At 45.0% G+C, this 22535-nt stretch overlaps 1 protein-coding gene across 2 annotated transcripts in view; it reads right to left on the bottom strand.

Annotated features, from left to right (window-relative positions):
* Positions 1 to 933: 933 nt before the first annotated feature.
* The window catches only part of RPRD2 (regulation of nuclear pre-mRNA domain containing 2), a 52875-nt gene continuing 31273 nt past the window's right edge, over positions 934 to 22535 (bottom strand). The window contains exons 4-11 of one of the 2 annotated variants that reach the window (XM_067472370.1): positions 22116 to 22193; positions 20116 to 20168; positions 19119 to 19245; positions 15370 to 15545; positions 12707 to 12995; positions 10046 to 10342; positions 8155 to 8361; positions 934 to 8033 (exon numbers count right to left, since the gene is read on the bottom strand). In XM_067472370.1, coding sequence (XP_067328471.1) covers positions 5320 to 8033; positions 8155 to 8361; positions 10046 to 10342; positions 12707 to 12995; positions 15370 to 15545; positions 19119 to 19245; positions 20116 to 20168; positions 22116 to 22193 — 3941 coding nt within the window. In that variant the 3' untranslated portion in view covers positions 934 to 5319. The remainder of the gene's footprint in view (positions 8034 to 8154; positions 8362 to 10045; positions 10343 to 12706; positions 12996 to 15369; positions 15546 to 19118; positions 19246 to 20115; positions 20169 to 22115; positions 22194 to 22535) is intronic. The other variant, XM_067472371.1, reaches the window with a different exon arrangement.

The raw sequence follows: 22535 nt of genomic DNA, 5'->3' as shown, positions 1-22535 counted from the left end.
AAGTTGTTTACGGTGATTGTGTTGGTGTGAGGACTGTGTGTCGTTGGGCGAATAAGTTTAAAGATGTCGAGGTGGGAACATCTGACTTGCATGACAAACAAAGAGTTGGATGTCCTGAGACAGCAACCACCAAGCAAAAGGTTGACAGACTGATTCAGGACGATTGTCATATCACTCAAAGAAAAATTTCAAGCATGATCGGTATTTCACAAAAATGTGTGGGTCATATCATTGCTTTGCTCGGCTATCGGAAGATCTGTGCACGATGGGTTGCGGAAACAGAGTGTCGACTTCTTCTGCAACGGCTTCAGAAAACTTGTTCATCGTTGGCAGAAATGTATCCAATTGCCTGGTGATTATGTGGAAAAGTGAATAGTGGTATATATTACACAGATATATAAACCCTTTTTCCTAGTTCCAACAGACCTCACTACTTCTGAGGATGCTTGCCATAGATGCAGGCAAAACGTCAGGAGAGAATGCCTCTAGACCTACAACAACCCAGTGATTCCGGCCATGAAAGCCTTCGACAATACACTGAATAGTGGTAGTTAAGGAACACATTCTAAGGATTATTTCTGCGTTTGATATATTAAAATATTCCCATCCAAACCCAAGTAACGAAGGCGTACAAATCAACCCTCAACCCTCGTACAAATCAAAACAGAAAAAGAAATCAAGAGTGGGAAGGAAGAGGACAAACTTGGCCATGGTATGGAGAAATACATGAGCAAAATAATTGCAGAATATTCACATGAATTGCTTAATGTGCACAATCCTGTTTTGTATTTTCCCTAGAAGGCAAATGAACCATATTATGACCAATCTAGGCTTGCAGAGCATAAATTCCCATAGGACTGACTGGAGGACACCTGACTTTGAAACCAATATGAGAAAGGGTTGTCCCCCTTTCTCCTAGAAATGGAGGCCACACCAAGTCAAGAACAATTTATTAGTATACAATACAAAAAATGTGAAGGGGAAGAGGGATGGACCCTTGAAGGTTTACAGCGTGGCTTGCATTCTGCCTTGGACACAGAAGTACCACTTTCAAAATATATGCCAGAGTCAACACCTCCTCAAAAACATGGGTCTGACTCAAGGATTCTCCATCCGTCGCGGCCTCCCTTCTGTAGGCATCCGACACGGTGCGTCTCCCGCTCTTCCAGCGTAATTTCCAACGTGCGAGACACCTACCACACACTCAAAAGAGGGCTTATTTACAAGAAGGGAAATGTTTGTTATCAAAACAGTCAAACTAGTGCTTTTATTAAAGGTGTTAATGTACAATTCCAAGGTGGGGCTGCGGGGCTTTGCTGCCAGCCTCCGAGCCCATTCTCCCCGCACAAGAAAGAAAAAGAAAACAAGCCAACAATATATCCAAATCCTTTTTTTCTTCTTCCTTTAAAACAATCACAGTTTCGTTTTTAAAAGCACATCAAATGTATTTACAAGGGTTTTTCAAAACGGCTACCCACTTCTGCAGCCGTCCCAACACAAGCCAAACTGTTGCGGCATTTTGTGCCGCGGGACTAAGAGACTACGCAGTTAAAACATGCCAAGGATGGAAGAAATACACAGAGAGTGTTGTATTCTCATCCTCCTGTGGTATGCTGCTTTTTCCCCCCTTCTAGGAAGGTCAAAATGCAGGACATGCACACCCCGAAGCCGCCCAAGAGAGAAGACGTTAGCCAAAGAACCCAGTGAGTGAGCATTGCTTTTGCGATCTATGAGCAAAGTGGGGTCGGGAGAAGGGTTTTATCCTACCGAACCTTGTCTTGAGGGTTCCCAAACCCTTCCCTCGTTTCAACAGGCCTGTCCTTCATACGAGACATTAACGCTTCCTTAAAAAATACAGGTTTTATTTCAATCAGTTTTAGCAAACGAAACAAGAAAAGAAAAAGGAAGTTGGGGGACGGGGGGGACGGGACACACGCACCTAGACAGGAAAACCCTTCCTGCTCGACAACTTGCTTTCGTTTTGCTACTGTTATAATCTTTAGGTTTTTTTACACACATTATGTACACGGCGGCCACATTTAACTGCAAACGTGTTTGAAGTGAAAACACAAAAATCAGGGATTTAAGGAAGGGGGCGAGGGAAGAGAGATGTTGAGATTTGACATCATACACCGCCTTTTTTACTACTTTTCCCCGCAAAGGGGATGCTCCGAAAAGATGGGATCGCGGCGAACTGTGTAATCGGGTCTGCAGGGGAATGCGTTTCCATTCCCCGCAAAGGTTTCTTTAAAAAAATAATAATTATCAACAATTTGCCACCGAGAGAGAGCAGCAGAAAGAAGACATTTCACATTTTTTCCCTGTCCTAGAAAGGAAACAAATAAACAAACAAAGAGAACAATCGTTGCTTGTTCACTCTTGGTTTCAATCTTGGCAAAAATACAAACGCTGCCAAGTATTTTCTCAAGTGACAACCTGTGCTATGGGGATCGAAGAAATCTAGGGCAGATGAATATACGGTACAGGGAGGGATTCCGCTTCCTTTTCTGTCCCCACCCAATGTCCAAAGGTGAAACATATTGTCGCGAGTTGCAGAAATCATGCGGTGAAGATAGGAGATGCACAAGTGAATCACAACCCGATTGTTGCCTGGGGCAAACAAAGTTTGCTTCCTGGGTCTGGTAGATCTATGTGTTACAAGTTAGACAGGCTACCAAGATGGGCCCAGGCATCTATCAGGGATGCTGGGAATTGTAGTTTGTTGAGGGGCACTCACACTGGCTCACAGTTCACCAGCCAGGGTGGACGATGTGATAGTGAAGTCAACTTAGGACAGAACATTGTTTAGAAAATCAAGGTACGGTCGCACATCCTGCAATGGAACAGTAGCCTATCCTGCCACTGCCTCTCTCTCCTGATGGACTGAGATTAGAAAAGCCAGGGAGGATGGGAGATGTAGTCCAACGATGAGGAGCAGCCTCTTTTGGAAAAGCTAAGCTCTCAAATGCCCTCAAGCAAATGCCTTCCCTCCCTTATTCTGCCGCTGCCTCTCTCTCCTCAAGGACTAGTATTAGAAAAGCCAGGGAAGATGGGATATGTAGTCCAACGATGAGGAGCAGCCTCTTTTAGAAAAGCCAAGTTCCCAAATGCCCTCAAGCAAATGCCTTCCCTCCCCTTATCCTGCCACTGCCTCTCTCTCCTGATGGACTGAGATTAGAAAAGCTGGGAAAGATGGGAGATGTAGTTCGTCTAGTTATACCCTTAAGTGAAGGCCTTCCCTCTTTCCTCTGATTATGAATGGCTGGTAACTTTGCTGAAATGGAAAGCGGCAAAGAGGGACTCGTATTTTGAGAATGTGGAGCTCATGCTATCTGAATCGAACCAAGAAGGGAAAAAGACTCAAATAGAGTGCCGTGAAGGCAAGAAGGTGCCATAGATGAGAACTAAATCAGGTTTCCTGGGGAGCATTTCCGACCAGCAAATACTCCCTTGCATTTGTTGCCTTCTCAAACAATGGTTGGATACAGCAAACTCCCAATTTATTCATTCTCGGTGTTTCTAGGAAAGGACAGCCGAATAAAAAGTGGTTGAAGTCACAGCCTACTGCACTGACAAGATTCAAATTGAGAGCCGTGAAAGCAGGAAGCTGCCATAGATGAGAACTAAATCAAGTTTCCTGGGGAGCGTTTCTGTTAGGGATTCCTCATCTTCGGAAGAGGAGAAGGGAAGTGCTCAGGAATTGGAGGGAGAAGAAGAATCAGACGATGAGAGTTTACAGGTGCCCACATTTCTAGGAAGACGAAAAGAGACAAAGCACAGACGCCGTTAATCTAGAATAGCTGCTAAAAACGCTGAGCTAATTGGGAGACTCCCTAGCACCTCCTGCGAGAAGGAAGGAGAAGGAAAGTGCTCAGGAATTGGAGGGGGAAGAAGAATCAGACGATGAGGGTTTGCAAGTGCCCACATTTCTAGGAAGACGAAAAGAGACAAGAGCACAGACTGCGTTCATCTAGAATAGCTGCTAAAAACGCTGAGCTAACTGGGAGACTCCCTAGCACCTCCTGCGTGGGCTATACATCAGAGGCAGCAGAAGTCAGCTTTTGCTGGTAACAACTACCCTGATACTGATGTTTTCACTCCAATGGAATCTGCTTTGTCTGCTGCTAAGGACTTAGTTCATTGCCCGTTGTCTGATGGAAGACTGGTGTTTCTTTTGGGACTTTGTAAGAGACTTTAATTTGTGTCTGGATTAAGACTTCCTTGTTTTGTTTTTTGTATTTTTCAACTGCATTTGCTAATCCTTTGTGTTTTCTTTTACTTTCAACGTTGTCTAAAAGGCTGTTTTTGAAGGGCAACTCAGGTAGGTTTCCGACCAGCAAATACTACCTTGTATTTGTTCTCAAAGGTCGTAAGAGATGGATGGTTGGAGACAGCAAACTCCCAATTTAAGACTGTTCTGCGAGACAAATCTACCCCGTCTGTAGCCATCAATTATGTACATTTCTGGTGGCAAGAGAGCCCATTGATTCTGGGTGGGCGATACCTAGCTGGCTTTGGAAGGATCATGGAGGGAAAGGATCCCACTTCCCTCATGACTCTACAGGCGTCTCTTTCTCGTTTGCGACATCAGAGAAGCCACACTGATGGGGAAATAGCTCACTAACTATCTGTACTCTGCACTGGAGTCCCCAATCTGCCACAAACAAGTTTGGGAGGATTAGGAGAGATACGGACAGCAAATGCACCATATTCTATGACTGACTCAAGACGTGAGATGGACACAAAAGGTGTCAGAGAAGAAAGGAGCACATACGCCGCTGAAAAAAGAAAATAAAGTCACAGATGACCAGAAAAGAAAATGGGACGGAGGCTTCAAATACAGGAACGTACAGTATGAAAGGAAGACTTAATCCAAATACCTCCAAATCTGCCATCCTTTCCTACCTCCCTCTGCTTTTCCAGGAGAGTCCCAAAGCTGGCATATATCACTCATCCCTTGTTTGGATGCCTTACTATCACTACCGAAGGTCAGAGGTCAATGTAGGATTCGTTTTTACATTTCCCTCTCTTCCTTACCCCCCTCCCCAAAGACCTCTGTTTTTTGTAACTTCTGCTTATGTTTACGTCAATGGTTAGAAACAAAAAAGGAAAAAAGCTCAAGGAATCAGCAGAACCAAAATGGGAAAACAAACCAAAAAAAAAGGTAGAACGAAATGGTAGTATTGAACATACCTTAATCGGCAACAAAAAAGAGTTGTGGGCCTCCCCCCCTCTTTAGGGGACATTTTTTTTAAAAAAATGGTGAAAGTACCGCTTCCACTGCTCTCTAGAAAAGTTCCGGCACACCTTCAAATGCGTTCAGTACCTGGGCGGGAAGAAGGGGCGTTTGGGTGAGAAGAAGGGGGGTCCCCTGGCGAAAGGGGGCCGAGGCCTTTTTAAGCTGTTAAAGGGGTCTCTGTTTAGGAACAGCTCCCGGGGACGGAAGTCGGGCCTCTGGTTCCGCATCCCCAGCCCCCCTCGGTTTGCGGCGTCCCGGTGAGCGGGCAGAGAAGAGGCGATGGAAAGGGCGGCCGCCACCCCGAGCGGATCTCTCGAGAGGGCGCCCAGGCCCACGCCGTCACGGGGTCGGCCCAGGGGTGGGTCCCGCTGGGCGCCTTGGTCCCGGGGCCCTCCCGGCGGGATGCTAAAGCGCTCTTTGACCGTTCCTTGGAGGCCGACAGGCCCGTGCTCCGAGGCCAGGGAAGGGGCCGGAAACGGGCGGCTCAGGTCACTCCCGGGAGGTGGCGGGGGGCTGGAGAAAGGCAAGCCGCCACGCTCTCCAGGGAGAGGAGGGGGCGGCTGGGTGGGGAAGGGCACCCCGGGCAGTTCTAAGGAAGGCGGGGGAGGAGGGGGCACCCCGCGAGGCAAGGCCAAGGGGGTTGATGGGGGGTCCTTCGGGAAGGGCCCGGGGTGATCTGCCGTCGGCATCCGCGGCGGTGGGACTGAGCGATCCCGAGGGAAAAGCCCGCCCAGATCCTTCGGCGGGAGCGGTTGAGGCCCGGTCGGGGGTGGCCCTATTTGGTCCCGTGGGAAAGGAGCCCCTCCACGCTCTATGGGGGGAGGTGGGACGTGGCGGTCAAAAGCAGGGCCAAAGCTACCAGTGCGGAAGCTGTTGACGTTCTCCTGGAAGGAGGGCACCCGGTCCTTGTACTGGTTCTGAAAAGACGACACAATGCCACCGCTGCCGGCGCCAGGACCCACGGTGGGCATTTCTGTGGCGCTCGAAGGGCCGTTGTCGAAGTTGCTCCCCGGACTGGTCAACTCAAACCACCCGGCTCGGTTGGTCTCTCGCCCGTGGCCCCGGTTCCCCTTCCCAAGGACTCTGATGGACTCAACGGTCTGGATGGGTTCCCCGGACATACCCCGGTTGGAGGCGTTGTGGTAACCCAGCGTCTCTATGGGAGCTCCCTTCTCCTCGGTGCTATCTGGTAAGTCTAAGCAGGATGAGGATACCCGGGTCTCGATCCGGTAGTGCTCCTCTTGCTGCTTCTGCCGGTCTCCTGCAGAAATCCCGACAGCGGCAACATCACTGGAACTTCCTTTGGAACTGTTTGGGCCAAATTGCTTGTTCTCGTCGGAGGGCTTGCGGGAGGCGTTCTTAAGCATGTTCTTGAACTCGATGGTCGAAGTGGCCGAGATGGAAGCCGCGGGGAGATTATCCACGTTGGTCGCAGCGAGTCTGTTGGTTGGCGTCCCGAGGGCATTTTGGGGAGAGAACAGCGATCGGTGTGGGACCAAATGAGGAGAATCCGGATACTGCTTCTGAGACAGGCCTGACAGTGACATGGATTTGGATAAGCTGTTGTGATTGGAATCCGGTGGGAAGAAGACATCATTCTTGCTTGGCGTGGGCGATGCGTCCGGCCCGGAGTCGTTCCCTTGCAAATTGTAGCTGCTGTACATTCCCGGAGGGGACAACAAGTCACAGCTCTCGCTCTGGTCATGAAGAGATCGCATAGTTTGGGGGAAAGTGGACTTCAAGCCAAAGCCGGAGGATCTCGGGTTGTAACTCGACATAACAGGTTGGTACTCTGAAGAGTCAGAGAGTTTATTCGATTTCAGGATGGATTTGGGTGGCGGTTTCTCCAAGTTCATGAGACCAGACGGTGGGGGGACAGAGTAGTCAAAGTCACGGTAATCTTCGTCTTCTTGGAAGGAGGTGTCTGGGTAGAACTTCTCCTGAGGGGAATCCATTAAGGAAGAAGGCAATTCAATGCCATCAGAGGGCTGCTTGTACAATCCTGGGGAATCCCGACCCAGACCAAAAGACCGGAACACCGAATTCGAGAGCTCTTGGGAATAGCCGTCGTCCCGGCTCTGAAGCGGCGACCTGGTGCTGCTGGGGGTCGAAGAGCCGGGGCTGATGATCTTCGAGAGCAGCGACATGGTGTCAACGTTGCTCGAAGAGGGTTTGTCCATCATTTCGTCTTGGGTGGGCGTCCCACTACGTTCGTCACGAACCGGCGTCCCGTCTATGCTGTCCATCGAGGTGCTGGTGGGCCCCCCGCGGTTGAAATCGGACGAGGAAGATTGGCTTTCGGGCGGCACGCTGGACCCCAAGCTGCTCAGAATTGGGATGTTGAGATTCAAGCCACTGAAACCCGGGTTCCCCTTCAGAAAGTTGTGTATCTTCATTTCCAGGCTGGGCGAAGTCGGCTCCGACTCTGCCTTTGTCTCCGAGATCTCGGAGGACTGATTTGTGGGGGGCTCGACTGGGCGTAGGGCAGGACTGCTAGCCTGCGGGCCGGAAAACCCAATAGAATTGCTCGGAGGCTTAAAACTGGGAGTTGGAAGCGCAGCCCCATGTCCAGTGGGAACCTTGTTCACCGACGTGGAAGACACTTCAGCAGAAGAAGAAGAATTTGGAGAATACCCAAAGGCCTGAGGCATGAAAGAGGGAGCGTTGGAAGAAATGCTTCGGCCTTTCCCTGCAGGAGCTGTCGTGTTGGCAGGCGACGAGGAGGTACTTTGCGACGCCGCTTCACTGGGCTGGGATGTATTCCCAGCCACACTCTGGAGGAAAGAGGACAAACCTGAAAAGGGAAGAGGAATATTTTGATCAGATATCAAGAGGCAAAAGCACCAACAAGCGTCAAGTTTGACATGACAAGCCAAGCCAAGCTGCATTTTGGGACTATACGGCTAGTAACAAACCTTGCAAACCCGAGGAGGATTGGGACTGGGACTTGGACAGCACAGACAGGATGCTTTCTGGGGTGATCTCCACCTTGGAGAAGATGTTCGCCAAAGGATTTCCTGGTGTCGTGGGCAGAGCGCCCGAAGCCGGGGCCTTGGTGCCGCTCGCCAGAGTCGTTGGGCTTGTTGGGGTCCCGGGAGAAGGCCTTGAGGCAGGACTGACACCTGGGAATGGGAGAGGAAAACACAGTTCACAGGTAAGAGATGTAGCAAGGATGTTGGGTGCAATAAGGACACATTTGATAGTTCGTTGGAGGTCTCAACCTGACCCAAAGTAGAGAAGGAGGCACATCACAGAATAATAATTATTATTATTTTGAATTTGGCTTAAATATCTGATTAGCCTGCACTCAAAAATGGCTGAACAATTCAATGAGATGCTGCAAACTGGAAACATCAGCAAATGGATAACAACTGGGAAGACATATTTGATACAGAAAGATCCAGTAAAAGGGATAATACCAGGAAACTGCAGGCCAATAACATGTCTGCCTACAATGTTCAAATTGCTGACAGCAATAATAGCTGATCTTTTAAACTGAGGTTTGAGTTCCCAGTTTGCCTGTTGGGAGATTGGAAAGAGTAGAGAGAAGAAGTGTGGATGTTAGCGAGCCCAGTTTTGGTTTTGAAGAAGAGGTTTTGGGTCAGTCTTATGTGTAGTATTCAGAATAGCAATCGAGAATATAGCTAGAATACTGTGTGGAGCAGAACCCCGCTAGTGGTCTGTTCATTTCCTAAGGTTCAGGGTTTTGGCTAGATTCCTAAGGAGGATTTTTGGGAGTTACTTTCGGAGATTCATTTCCTGAAGTAATGTTCTGTGTTGTAACTTTTAAGACTTGTAACCCAGAAGTTTTTAAGATCTTTACTCAAACGTAACCACAAGCTTTTTATGCCAGTATTTTACTGAAACCATTAAGCTTTTGTAGCTGAATCATTCAAGCCTGTTCAATAAACATTCTTGTTATGTTTATCAACTTATACCAGCCTCAGTGTGAATAACTTTTGTGTTCAAAGTCTTATCAAGTCAGCTTTTAACAGCCTCTAAGAAACTATAGTAGCACAGGGCGTGTTCACAGATCAAACTCTCAATATTAACTCAGCCTGCTTATTATTAATATGGTGGCAGCGCCAATCCTTTAAAGAATTATTTTAAGTCTCTCAGTTCCAGTGGTTCCCAGCTCCTAGCTTTTAAATAGACCGTTGGTTCAGCAACCATACTCCCTTTACCTTTTGTGAGCTCTATAATTTGGTGAGCTAGTCAGTAGTGGAGGTGTACTTCGTTATAATTTGGCTGATCAGCGTTGGGAACAGTTCTATATATTTCCCAGTCTGATAAACCAATTAAAAAATATTACCACTACCTTCCTAAGTTGTTATACAATCCAATCCCGTGAGTTGTATTTTTATGAAGTCTTTAAGTAAGTATTCCATAGCCTTGAGCTATGACCATACAGCTAGGAAAACTCACTGCAACCCAGTGATTCCAGCCATGAAAGCATTTAACAACACACTGACTTCGCATTGTTCAAAACATAGGAATGATTCAGTTAACAAAGCATTGGTGAGCATGTGTAAACAATGAAAAGCGAGAGCAACTAAGCCTGCTTCAAGAGGCAGGCAGCACGCTAAAAACAGATCACACAGTCTAAACCCTAAAACATAATTCAGAAGGCTGGTAACAGAAATATACTTCCCCGGAGGCATTTTGGAAGTGGTTTTTGTGTACTTTTGCAGAGCGATGAGTCTCCATGCCCCGCCAAGGGAGGACCTGAGTCTTAGTTCAACGACACCCGTTCAGCCTCAAGATTTCATACATAATGTGGCTGCAAGTAGCCTGGGAATAACTCACCGGTGTTCTTCATCACAGATGTCAAGCTGCTAAGAATGGAGCTGATTTTGGCCAAATCCACGTTGGCCAGGTTTGGCAAGGCGAGGGCCGGCGACGGCGGGAGTGGGGTCGCCGGGTTCGTTGGCTTGGGGGTCGGCAAGGGTACAGGGGCCGGAGCCAAAGGGGTGGGAGTCACAGGCGCCGGGGGCGGAGCCACTGCAGCCGCGACCGTCGTCGGAGGCGGTGTCTTTGGGATGCTTTCGGCCACCTTTACAGGCTCTGGTGTTGAAACAGCAGGTTTTTCCTTTCTTTCTTCGACTGTTTCAAAAGAGAACAGAGCTTAGGAGTTGACCTGCACCATTGGGCATGATTCACAACAGCAGAATGTCTATGAATGTTACAACACTCGGAAAACCGCTGAGCTGCTGACCAAAAGGTTGGTGGTTCAAATCCGGGGGAGCGGGGGGAAGCGCCTAAGCCATCTGGAGAGGCCCTGCTCGCGCTCCCGCCTCCTTCGCAGGCACGATTGGTGGGGACAAGGGAGAGGGCCTTCTCGGTGGTGGCCCCCCAACTCTGGAACTCACTCCCCAAGGACATCAGACATGCCTCAACATTGGCAGTCTTTAGGAGGAGCCTGAAAACGTGGCTTTTCCAGTGTGCCTTCCCAGAATAAGGAAAATTCCCAGCAATATGTCCTCAGAATGCACTTTACTACTGGTTTAGAATTGACTGCGCTCCCTCATCTCTTTTAAAACCCTATCCCAGATATATCCTACCTCGTTCATGCCCAGTGTTTATTTTTTAAATTCTTAAACTATTACATTTGGCCCGGCCACAGGTTTTTAAATCCTTGTGTGTTACTTGTTTATTGGTTATGGTTTATATGTGATTTATATTAATTATATTGTATTTATTGTTTTTTGTTTATTGCCTTTTGTTTTTATTGATGTGTTGTTGGGCTTGGCCTCATGTAAGCTGCTCCGAGTCCCTTGGGGAGATGTTGGCGGGGTATAAATAAAGATTATTATTATTATTATGATTATTATTATTCCATGTTTCAAACTTACATAATTCCGTGTTTGTCTATGCACTGCATTTTCAAAGGCTTGCTCAAAGAGCCAGGTTTTTATTTTTTTCTGGAAGGTCAGAAGGGAGGGGGCCGATATAATCCCTTAGGGAAGGAGTTCCACAGCCGAGGGGCCACCACTGAGAAGGCCCTGTCCCTTGTCCCTGCCAAATGCGTCTGCAAAAAAGGCAGGGTCAAGAGTAGGGCCTCCCCGACTCAGAGTGGCTTACAAGATATATATACATACAATATATTATACTATTAGCATAGTACAATATCAGAATTATATATTACTATATTGTGCTATTCCATTATATTGTAATATTATTCGTAATATAAAATATATCATTATAATATCATATTATATTGTGTTACATTATAATATTATAGATGTTATATCATTATAATATATTATTATTAGTATTATATTGTACTGCATTATAATATTATAGATATTATATATTATAATATCTATATTATATATTATAATATTATAGATATTATATATATAAATACCCCGAAGAGGTATTTATTTATTTATGACATTTCTGTGCCGCCCTTCTCACCCCGAAGGGGACCCAGAGCGGCTTACAAGATATATATACATACAATATATTGTATTATTAGCATCATACAATATCAGTATTACATATTACGATATTGCACTATACCATTATATCGTAATATTATTAGTAATATTACATGTAATCTAAAATATATAATTATATCATATTATTATTAGTATTACACTGTATTACATTAAAATATCATAGATATTATATGTATGTACAATATATTATATTACATTATATATGTAAAAAATACCCTGAAGGGGACTCAGAGCTCTTCTCACCCCAAAGGGGAACTCAGAGCGGTTTCCAAGATAGATATACGTACAATATATTACATTACTAGCATGGTACAATATCAGTATTATATATTACTATATTGTACTATACCATTACATTGCAATATTATTAGTAATATTACATGTAATATAAAATATATAATTATAATATCATATTATTATATTGTATTACATTATAATATTATAGATATTATACGTACGTACAATATATTATATTACATTATATATATAAAAATACCCCGAAGACGACTTGGAGCAGCTTACAAGATAGATATACGTACAATATATTATATTATTAGCATAGTACAATATCAGTATTATATATTACTATATTGTGCTATACCATTATATTGTAGTATTATTAGTAAGATTACACGTAATATAAAATATATAATTAAAATATATTATTATTATTATTATTATTATTATTATTATTATTATTATTATTATATTGTATTGCATTGCATTATACTACATTATATATATAAAAATACCCCGAAGAGGACTCGGAGCAGCTTACAAGACAGATACACATGCAATATATTATATTAGTAGCATAGTACAATATCAGTATTATATATCACTATATTGTGCAATACCATTATATTGTAATATTATTAGTAAAATTACATGTAATATAAAATATATAATTATAATATCATATAATTATATTGTATTACATTATAATATTATAGATATTATATGTATGTACAATATATTATATTACATTATATATGTCAAAACATACCAATAATCTTTGGGGCATCCTCCTCCACATCCGACAGCTCCATGTCCTCCACGTCACGATTGTCAGTCGCAGGCTCCGGAGACGGGGATTTGGCCCCCTCGGCCTCTCTTGGCACGGGCGAGAGCTCCTCGTCCCCCATCCCCGGGAAGGGAGACTCTGAGCCCGTCGGGGAGGGAGCGTCCATGCTGGGCGAGGGGACGGGCGACTCTTCAGGATCCGGAAGCGTCGCCTTCAGCTGATCCAGTTTCTTCTTCAGGTTGTTCACTCGGTTAGCAAATGTTTTGTAGGCCTGGCCAAGAAGAAGAAAGAGAGCGAGTGGCATTCAAAACAAAGGCCAAACCAGCCTGCCATCATTTTACTTTATACAGTGTTCCCTCACTTATTGCAGGGGTTCCGTTCCAGTACCACCCGCAATAAGTGAAAATCCGCGAACTAGGGACGCCATATTAATTTTAATGTTTATAATTTTTTAATATATTTTATATATTACTAGCCGTCCCATACCACGCGTTGCTGTGGCCCAGTCTGTGTATATGTGTTTTGTGTGTATATATATATATGTGTGTGTATATATATGCGTGTATATATTTGTATATTTGTGTGTGTGTATACATGCATATTGTGTATATGTGTGTGCTTGTTTATATGTATAGTTGTGTGTATATATGTGTGCATGCATGTGTACATATATATGGGTGTATATATGTATATTTGTGTGTTCTTGTGTATATATGTGTGTGTATGTATATGTATACTAGCTGTCCCTAGCCACGCGTTGCTGTGGCCCAGTCTGTTGATCTGGAAAATGGCTTTGGATGGACTTAAGTATTTTCCTTTGGTCATGGGAGTTCTGTGTGGGAAGTTTTCCCTGATTCTGTCATTCGTGGGGTTCAGAATGCTCTTTGATTGTAGGTGAACTGTGAATCCCAGTGACTACAATTCCCAAATGTCAAGGTCTATTTCCACCAAACCCCATCTGTGTTCATATTTGGGCGTATTGAGTGTTTGTGCCAAGTTTGGTCCAGATCCATCATTGTTTGAGTCCACAGTGTTCTCTGGATGTAGGTGAACTACAACTCCCAAACTCGACGTCAATGCCCAACAAACCCTTCCAGTATTTTCTGTTGGTCATGGGAGTTCTGTGTGCCAAGTTTGGTTCAATTCCATCGTTGATGGAGTTCAGAATGCTCTTTGATTGTAGGTGAATTATAAATCCCAGCAACTACAACTCCCAAATGACAAAATTATCATTTTTTGAGTGATGGTCACTCCTTGTGTTGTGAGACGTTTTGTTGCCAAATTTGGTGTGGTTTCGTTCATTGGTTGTTTGGTTTTTAAGGTACTCATTATGCACGGAGCATTTATATATATATAGATGTGTATATTTGTGTGTGTTTGTGCATATATATATATATATGAATATGTGCATGTGCATATGTGTATGAGTGTATGTTTATCAAGAATAGGGCTCCATAGTCACCTACAGACCCACCCTGGAGGATTATCCTACTCAGACAACGAGAGATCGCCTAAGTAAGTATATATGGTATATTTTCGGGTTTTTAAGTCTGCTCCGCTGGGGTTTTGTGTGTGTGTGTGTGTGTGTTTTTAGGGGTGATGGACACTCGTTGGACTGTTAGGTGTATTGTGTCCAAATTTCGTGTCAATTCGTCCAGGGATTTTTGAGTTATGTTAATCCCACAAACGAACATTACATTTTTATTTATATAGTCTAGCCGTCTCCTGCCACACGTTCCTGTGGCCCACTCTGGTGGTCATGGGGGTTCTGTGTGGGAGATTTGGTGGGGTTCAGAATGTTCTGTGATTGTAGGTGAACTATAAATCCCAGCAACTACAACTCCCAAATGTCAAGGTCTATTTCTCCCAAACTCCACCAGTGTTCACATTTGGCCATATTGAGTATCTGTGCCAAGTTTGGTTCAGATCCATCATTGTTTGAGTCCGCTCTCTGGATGGAGGTGAACTACAACTCCCAAACTCAAGGTCAATGCTCCCCAAACCCTTCTAGTGTTTTCTGTTGGTCATGAAGTCCTGTATGCCAAGTTTGGTTCAGTTCCATCACTGGTGGAGTTCAGAATGATCTTTGATTGTAGGTGAACTATAAATCCCAGCAACTGCAACTCCCAAATGACAAAATCATTATTTTCTTTAGTGAAGGACATACATTGGGTTGTTAGGTGTCTTATGTCCAAATTTGGTGTCAATTCGTCCAGTGGTTTTTGACTTCCGTTAATCCCACAAACGAACATTACATTTTTATTTATATAGATTTTCTTTCCCGTGCTTCCTTATCCCGCTTCCCAGCCCATCCCAAGGGCGCCTGCCTGCCTCCCTGGCCTCCACAGAGCCTCTGGAGCCACGAAGGAAGCAGTAGGCCAGAGACGCAGGCCTTTCCTGCCGCCATACTTCCAGGGGTCCCTGGCCTCAAATATTTAATATTTTTAATTAATATTTTCAGAAACCCGCAAAACAGCGAGTCTGCTAAAAGTGAACCGTGAAGTAGTGAGGGAACACTGTATACTTGAGTATAAGCCCTTCTCTCTAATATACTGTCAGAAGGAAACCGTTGCAAAACAAGTTGGTTTGATTAGATCAACTCCACAAATCAGTTGCAGAGGAAAGCCTCCCTCCTCGGGACTCACGTTTGCCACCACCTTGACTTCTTTGTACTGCGCTTCGTAGAAGATCCCCGCGTTTTCAAGCACTTCCGTCAGGGAAGGGCCGTTCTTCACCTGCTTGTCCAGGCTGTTGACAAACTCTTCAAGCTTGGCGCTCGCCTCTTCAAATTCCTTGGAGAACTTCTTGCCCCCGGTTTTGTCTGAAAGGAAACAGGGGAAATTGCAAGTTTAGCTTACTGATATGAACACAAGGAACACGCCTAAAACAGACTGGAGTACTCTACATCTTGAGAGGGCAAGGAAGAGAGGGATCGAGTGCCTGACAACGTACGCAAGCAACCTCCATCTTGAAAAACAGAGAAATCAGACCTCTGCTTAAGTTTCTCCCATATTGAAGTATTTTAAGGGATTACATTGTACACATACATATTGTTAGTCTGAAATTGGAGAGAAAAGCAGAGGGTGAGCTCTAGCGCCACAAGGATTGAGAAGCAATCTTTGTAGTAAAATAATATAGTTGCATTATTTACAATGACAAGGTCTTTTATACTTCCTTCTTTGCTTCCATGCTGGGCTTCTTCCTCACAGAGCGCCCTCTCACATCAAAATTCCACAGAAGCTTCACCCAGTAGCTTTACACACAAGGCCTTGAACCTGGGGCTTCTTTTACCAGAGCTTCTCACACACTGAGGTTTACCTCACACTCCTCAGGACAACATTAGCTTTGGCCCACTGACTCTAAGGTTTCTATAACACAAATAAAGTTCTTTATACTTCCTTCTTTGCTTCCATGCTGGGATTCTTCTTCACAAAGCATCCTCTCACATCAAAATTTCACAGAAGCTTCACACAGTAGCTTTACACACAAGGCCTTGAACCTGGGGCTTCTTTTACCGAAGCTTCTCACACACTGAGGTTTACCTCACACTCCTCAGGACAACATTAGCTTTGGCCCACTAACTCTAACAGGCTTTAGCCTACTTACTCTCCGCAGGACAACACTAGCTTTGGTCCACTGACTTAACAGGCTTCGGCCTACTCACACTCCCCAGGACACTAGCTTTGGCCCACTAACTCTAAGGTTTCTATAACACAAATAAAGTTATTTATACTTCCTTCTTTGCTTCCATGCTGGGCTTCTTTCTTATGCTTCACTCTCACAGAACGACCTCTCACACCGAAATTACACAGAAGCTTCACATAGTAGCTTCACACAGTAGCTTTACACACAAGGCCTTTAACCTGGGGCTTCTTTTACTGAAGCTTCTCACACACTGAGGTTTACCTCACACTCCTCAGGACATTAGCTTTGGCCCACTGACTCTAAGGTTTCTATAACACAAATAAAGTTCTTTATATTTCCTTCTTTGCTTCCATACTGGGCTTCTTCCTCACAGAGCATCTTCTCACATCGAAATTCCACAGAAGCTTCACACTGTAGCTTTACACACAAGGCCTTTAACCTGGGGCTTCTTTTACTGAAGCTTCTCACACACTGAGGTTTACCTCACACTCATGACAACATTAGCTTTGGCCCACTGACTCTAAGGTTTCTATAACACAAATAAAGTTCTTTATACTTCCTTCTTTGCTTCCATACTGGGCTTCTTCCTCACATAGCGTCCTCTCACATCGAAATTCCACAGAAGCTTCACACAGTAACTTTACACACAGTAGCTTTACACACAAGGCCTTGAAACTGGGGCTTCTTTTACAAAAGCTTCTCACACACTGAGGTTTACCTCGCACTCCTCAGGACAAAATTAGCTTAGGCCCACTGACTCTAACAGGCTTCGGCCTCCTCGCTCTCCTCAGGAGGATACTAGCTTTGGCCCACTGACTCGAAGGCTTCTATAACACAAATAAAGTTCTTTATACTTCCTTCTTTGCTTCCATGCTGGGCTTCTTCCTCACAGAGCATCCTCTCACATCGAAATTCCACAGAAGCTTCACACAGTAGCTTTACACACAGTAGCTTTACACATAAGGCCTTTAACCTGGGGCTTCTTTTACCAAAGCTTCTCACACATTGAGGTTTACCTCACACTCCACAGGACAACATTACTTTTGGCCCACTGACTCTAACAGGCTTCGGCCTACTCGCTCTCCTCAGGATGATACTAGCTATGGCTCACTGACTCTAAGATTTCTATAACACAAATAAAGTTCTTTATACTTCCTTCTCTGCTTCCATGCTGGGCTTCTTCCTCACAGAGCGTCCTCTCACATCGAAATTCCACAGAAGCTTCGCACAGTAGCTTTACACACAAGGCCTTTAACCTGGGGCTTCTTTTACCAAGGTTTACCTCACACTCCTCAGGACAACGTTAGCTTTGGCCCACTGTCTCTAACAGGCTTCGGCTTACTCGCACTCCCCAGGACGACACTAACTTTGGCCCACTGACTCTAAGGTTTCTATAACACAAATAAAGTTATTTATACTTCTTTCTTTGCTTCCATGCTGGGCTTCTTTCTTATGCTTCACTCTCACAGAGTCACCTCTCACACCGAAATTCCACAGAAACTTCACACAGTAGCTTTACACACAAGGCCTTTAACCCGGGGCTTCTTTTACCAAAGCTTCTCACCTACTGAGGTTTACCTCACACTCCTCAGGACATTAGTTTTGGCCCACTGACTCTAACAGGCTTTGGCCTACTCGCTCTCCTCTGGACAATACTAGCTTTGGCCCACTGACTCTAAGGTTTCTATAACACAAATAAAGTTCTTTATACTTCCTTCTTTGCTTCCATGTTGGGCTTCTTCCTCACAGAGCGTCCTCTCACATCGAAATTCCACAGAAACTTTACACACAGCTTTACACACAAGGTCTTTAACCTGGGGCTTCTTTTACTGAAGCTTCTCACACACTGAGGTTTACCTCACACTACTCAGGACAACATTAGCTTTGGCCCACTAACTCTAACAGGCTTCGGCCTACTTACTCTCCTGAGGACGACACTAGCTTTGCTCCACTGACTCTAAGATTTCTATAACACAAATAAAGTTTCTGCGAAACGTGGACTGTCTACAGATGTCACATGCAACTCCTGGAACGATTCCATCACCGTTGCCTCTGAAAAATCCTGTAAATTTCTTGGGAAGACAAGCGGACAAACGTCAGCGTGCTGGAAGAAGCAAAGACCACCAGCACTGAAGCGATGGTCCTCTGCCATCAACTCGGCTGGACCGGCCACGTTGTCCGGATGCCCGACCACCGTCTCCCAAAGCAGTTGCTCTACTCCAAACTCAAGAACGGAAAACGGAATGCCGGTGGATAGGAAAAGAGATTGAAAGATGGGCTCAAAGCCAACCTTAAAATCTCTGGCATAGACACTGAGAACTGGGAAGGCCTGGCCTGTGAGTGCTCCAGTTGGAAGTCAGCTGTGACCAGCAGTGCTGCAGAATTTGAAAAGGCACGAATGGAGGGTGAAAGAGAGAAACGCGCCAAGAGGAACCCCAACCGAGACCGCCTTCCACCTGGAAACCAATGCCCTCACTGCAGAAGAAGATGCAGGTCATGAATAGGGCTCCACAGTCACCTACGGATCCACAAGAATACTGGTCATGGAAGACTATCCTACTCGTCCAACGAGGGATCGCCTAAGTAAGAAACTAAACTAAGTATATGTGTTGTTCTGCAAAATAAAGACTAAACACCTTATTCTTTACTGATCATCTGTGTGGCATATCTTTTCTCTAGCAAGACATTGTCTGGAGCGGTAAAGACGTGAACTACGTGTGATTTTCATTCCGCCACAGGCTGCTCCTACCTTTCAGGCATTTCAGTGTCTCGGTGCTGCAAACGTCCACCCGCATGGTGGCAAGCTGCTTCTCCTTCAACTCGATCTGGTCCTCGGAGCGCTTGTGAAACAGGAGTTCATCGACCAGGGACTGTGGCTGGGGAAGAAGGAGGAACGGATTCAGAGAACGCAACTGGTTCGACACATTCTGTTGGACATAAATGAGCCTTTTGCAACACTTGGGAGATCGGTACCCTGGTGCCAGAGGAGATCACAACACAAAAACACCACAAAACAGAAAGTGACTTCAAACCCATTCCTGTTGCTGTTTTGAGATGGAAACAGAAGTATATGTTGGTAGAACGGGGTTCTGGATGCTTGGCCAATGGGGTAATTTAATGTGATTCTGCGCTGTCTTGCCTAATATGTACCGTATATATTGCAAGACATCCGGGCGTCCCCTGGGCAACGTCTTCGTAGACGGCTGATTCTCTCGACACAGAAGCGACCAGCAAGCAAGCAAGCAAGCAAGCAAGCAAAACAACCAACGGACCTTTTCAGGACCAACCATGACAATAATCTCAATAAACATCGAAGGCATGTCAGCTGCCAAAGAGCAACTGCTCTATGAATTGTGCCGAGATAAGAAATGTGATGTGCTGTGTGTCCAAGAAACACACAGGGATGAACAACAGAAACGACCCAAAGTTCCAGGAATGGTCTTAGTAGCACTGGTTCTGTTGACCCAGGGAAGTCACTGCCTCAAGGTGTGGTGGAGGCCCCTTCACCACACCCTGAGGCTGGATGACCATCTGTTGAGGGTGCTTTGATTGTTCCTTTCCTGCCTGGCAGAATGGAGGTGGACTGGATGTCCCATGAAATCTCTTGCAACTCTATGGTTCTATGATTCTAGGGGCTGCTCAAAGATGGAACCTCATACTCTCTTAGGGATGGACATTATTCCCACAGCCATCTCCTACATTCAATTTGAGAGAATGACTACTTTCTTCTCTCTCCTGGGACTTACTCGAAACTCTGCAACTATCTTCGACTTCAGGGCCGCTTTCGGATTCGTCGAGGCTGCGGGAAGGAAGGATCAAGATGTTTAGAATAGTATCTGTAGCAAAACTAAGAGAAAGAACCGAAACACACATATATAACCATGCATGCCACCTTTGCCCATGTGCTGGGCATTCGATTAGAGAAAGGGCACAGAGTCCAAACCTAGCTGTGATCCCCTTGCTAGCCGGAATGAGAATGGATGCAATCACACGTCCAACCACGCTTCTGTTTGGCTTCCTGTACTTCTAACATCCCCCCCCCCCCAGTGGTGCAGCGGGTTAAACTGCTGAGCTGCTGACTGAAAGGTCGGCGGTTCGAATCCGGGGAGCAGAGTGAGCTCCTGCTGTTAGCCCCAGCTTCTGCCAACCTAGCAGTTCAAAAACATGCAAATGTGAGTAGATCCAATAGGTACGCTCCTGCGGGAAGGTAACAGCGCTCCATGCAGTCATGCTGGCCACATGACCTTGGAGGTGTCTATGGGCAACACCGGCTCTTCGGCTTAAAAATAGAGATGAGCACCAACCCCCAGAGTCGGACATGACTGGACTTAAAGTCAAGGGGAAACGTTTATAGTAGAGTCTCGCTCATCCAACATAAACGGGCTGGCAGAACGTTCGTTAAGCGAAAATGTTGGATAATATGGAGGGATAAGAAAAGCCTATTAAATGTCAAATTACATTGCGATTTTACAAAATAAGCACCAAAACATAATGTTTCACAACAAATCGAGAAAAAAGCAGATCAATACACAGTAATGTTATGTAGTAATTACTCTATTTACGAATTTAGCACCAAAACATCGCAATGTCTTAATTATCTATTTATCTATCTAACTATCCATCCATCTTCCTCTCCTATATATCTATCAATCGATACTCTTTATCTATCTACCTATCTATCTAATTGCCTATCCACCATCCATCTATTTTTCTCTATCTATCTATCTATCTATCTATCTATCTAATTATCTATCTAGCTCAAGGGTCCTCAAACTTTTAAAAAAGAGGGTCAGGTCACAATTCCTCAAACTGTTGGAGGGCCGGTTTATAATCTGGAAAAAACATGAACGAGTTCCTATGCACACTGCACATATCTTATTTGTAGTTCAAAAAAATACAATAATTAAAATATAAACTTATAAACTTATTAGTATTTCAATGGGAAGTGTGGGCCTGCTTTTGGCTGATGAGATAGAATTAGTGTTGTTGTTGTGTGCTTCCAAGTCATCTCAGACTTACGTTGACCCTGAGCGAGGGCCGGGTAAATGACCTTGGAGGGCCGTATTCGGCCCGCGGGCCGTAGTTTGAGGACCCCTGATCTAGCTAATAATCTATACATCCATCCATCTATCTTTCTCATCTATCTATCTATTTATCTATCTATCCATCGTCTGGATCCTGGCAGGAGGCAGACTGTGTTGGACAATACAGAACGTTGGATGAGCGAAGGTTGGATAAGCGAGACTCTACTGTACTTCTAGCTACTTAGAAGATGTTTTCCAGGTGGATACGGCCCTTCAACCTGCCCACCCGCTCCCCCAAAAGCGTGACAGAAGCCTTTCCTGTCTGACTTTGTATTATTTTCTTCTCTTAAGCCATTTGTGACTTTCTTTTTGATGGAATGCACCACATGTGGTGCTGGCAAAGATGGCTCAGGTAAGCTGTTCTCCAGAGAATGCCAAAGAAAGCTTGCTTGTCTGTGTCTTAATTTTATTGTTCTTTCCCTGCATGCACTGAACTTTTTGTAGAAGCGGTGGACACCGTTTGAGTCTGTTTCTGACGGATACAGAGTCCCCTGATTTATTCCTTGCTGGCTTAAGCCCTGGTCCTTTCTGGAAAAAAACAACACAACAGCCCTAGAGTTCCTAGGGTCTCAGGCACTGCATTTTGGGGGTGCAGGTATCCAACACCCCTTCCTGTTTCTCAAAGAAGGGTTCACATATCACGTCGAGACACATCTCCTTACTTTGAGATTTCTTCCATGACTTAGTTGGTTGTTTGCTCTGAGTTTCTTTCTGCTGCTTCTGAGATTTGAAAGAGGAACCTGGAAAACATTGGGTTTTTAAATATATATATTTTTTGTACATTCTCTTGCGAAGTCTCTCTCCCCTCCGCCGGCAAGAAAGAGACCCCATATGGGCACCACAATTGAAGGGAGATATTGACAAGCTGGAATGTGTCCAGAGGGCGGTGACTCAAATGATCAAGGGTCTGGAGAACAAGTCCTATGAGGAGCGGCTTAAAGAGCTGGGCATGTTTAGCCTGAAGAAGAGAAGACTGAGTGAAGACATGATAGCCATGGATAAATATGTGAGAGGAATATGTCATAGGGAGGAGGGTTATTTACACACACACACACTTTCCTATTATAAAAAAAAATTATATA

The sequence above is a fragment of the Anolis sagrei genome, chromosome 12, assembly GCF_037176765.1.
Source record: "Anolis sagrei isolate rAnoSag1 chromosome 12, rAnoSag1.mat, whole genome shotgun sequence".
Taxonomy (NCBI): domain Eukaryota; kingdom Metazoa; phylum Chordata; class Lepidosauria; order Squamata; family Dactyloidae; genus Anolis; species Anolis sagrei.
This window is presented reverse-complemented; position numbering and strand designations above follow the sequence as displayed.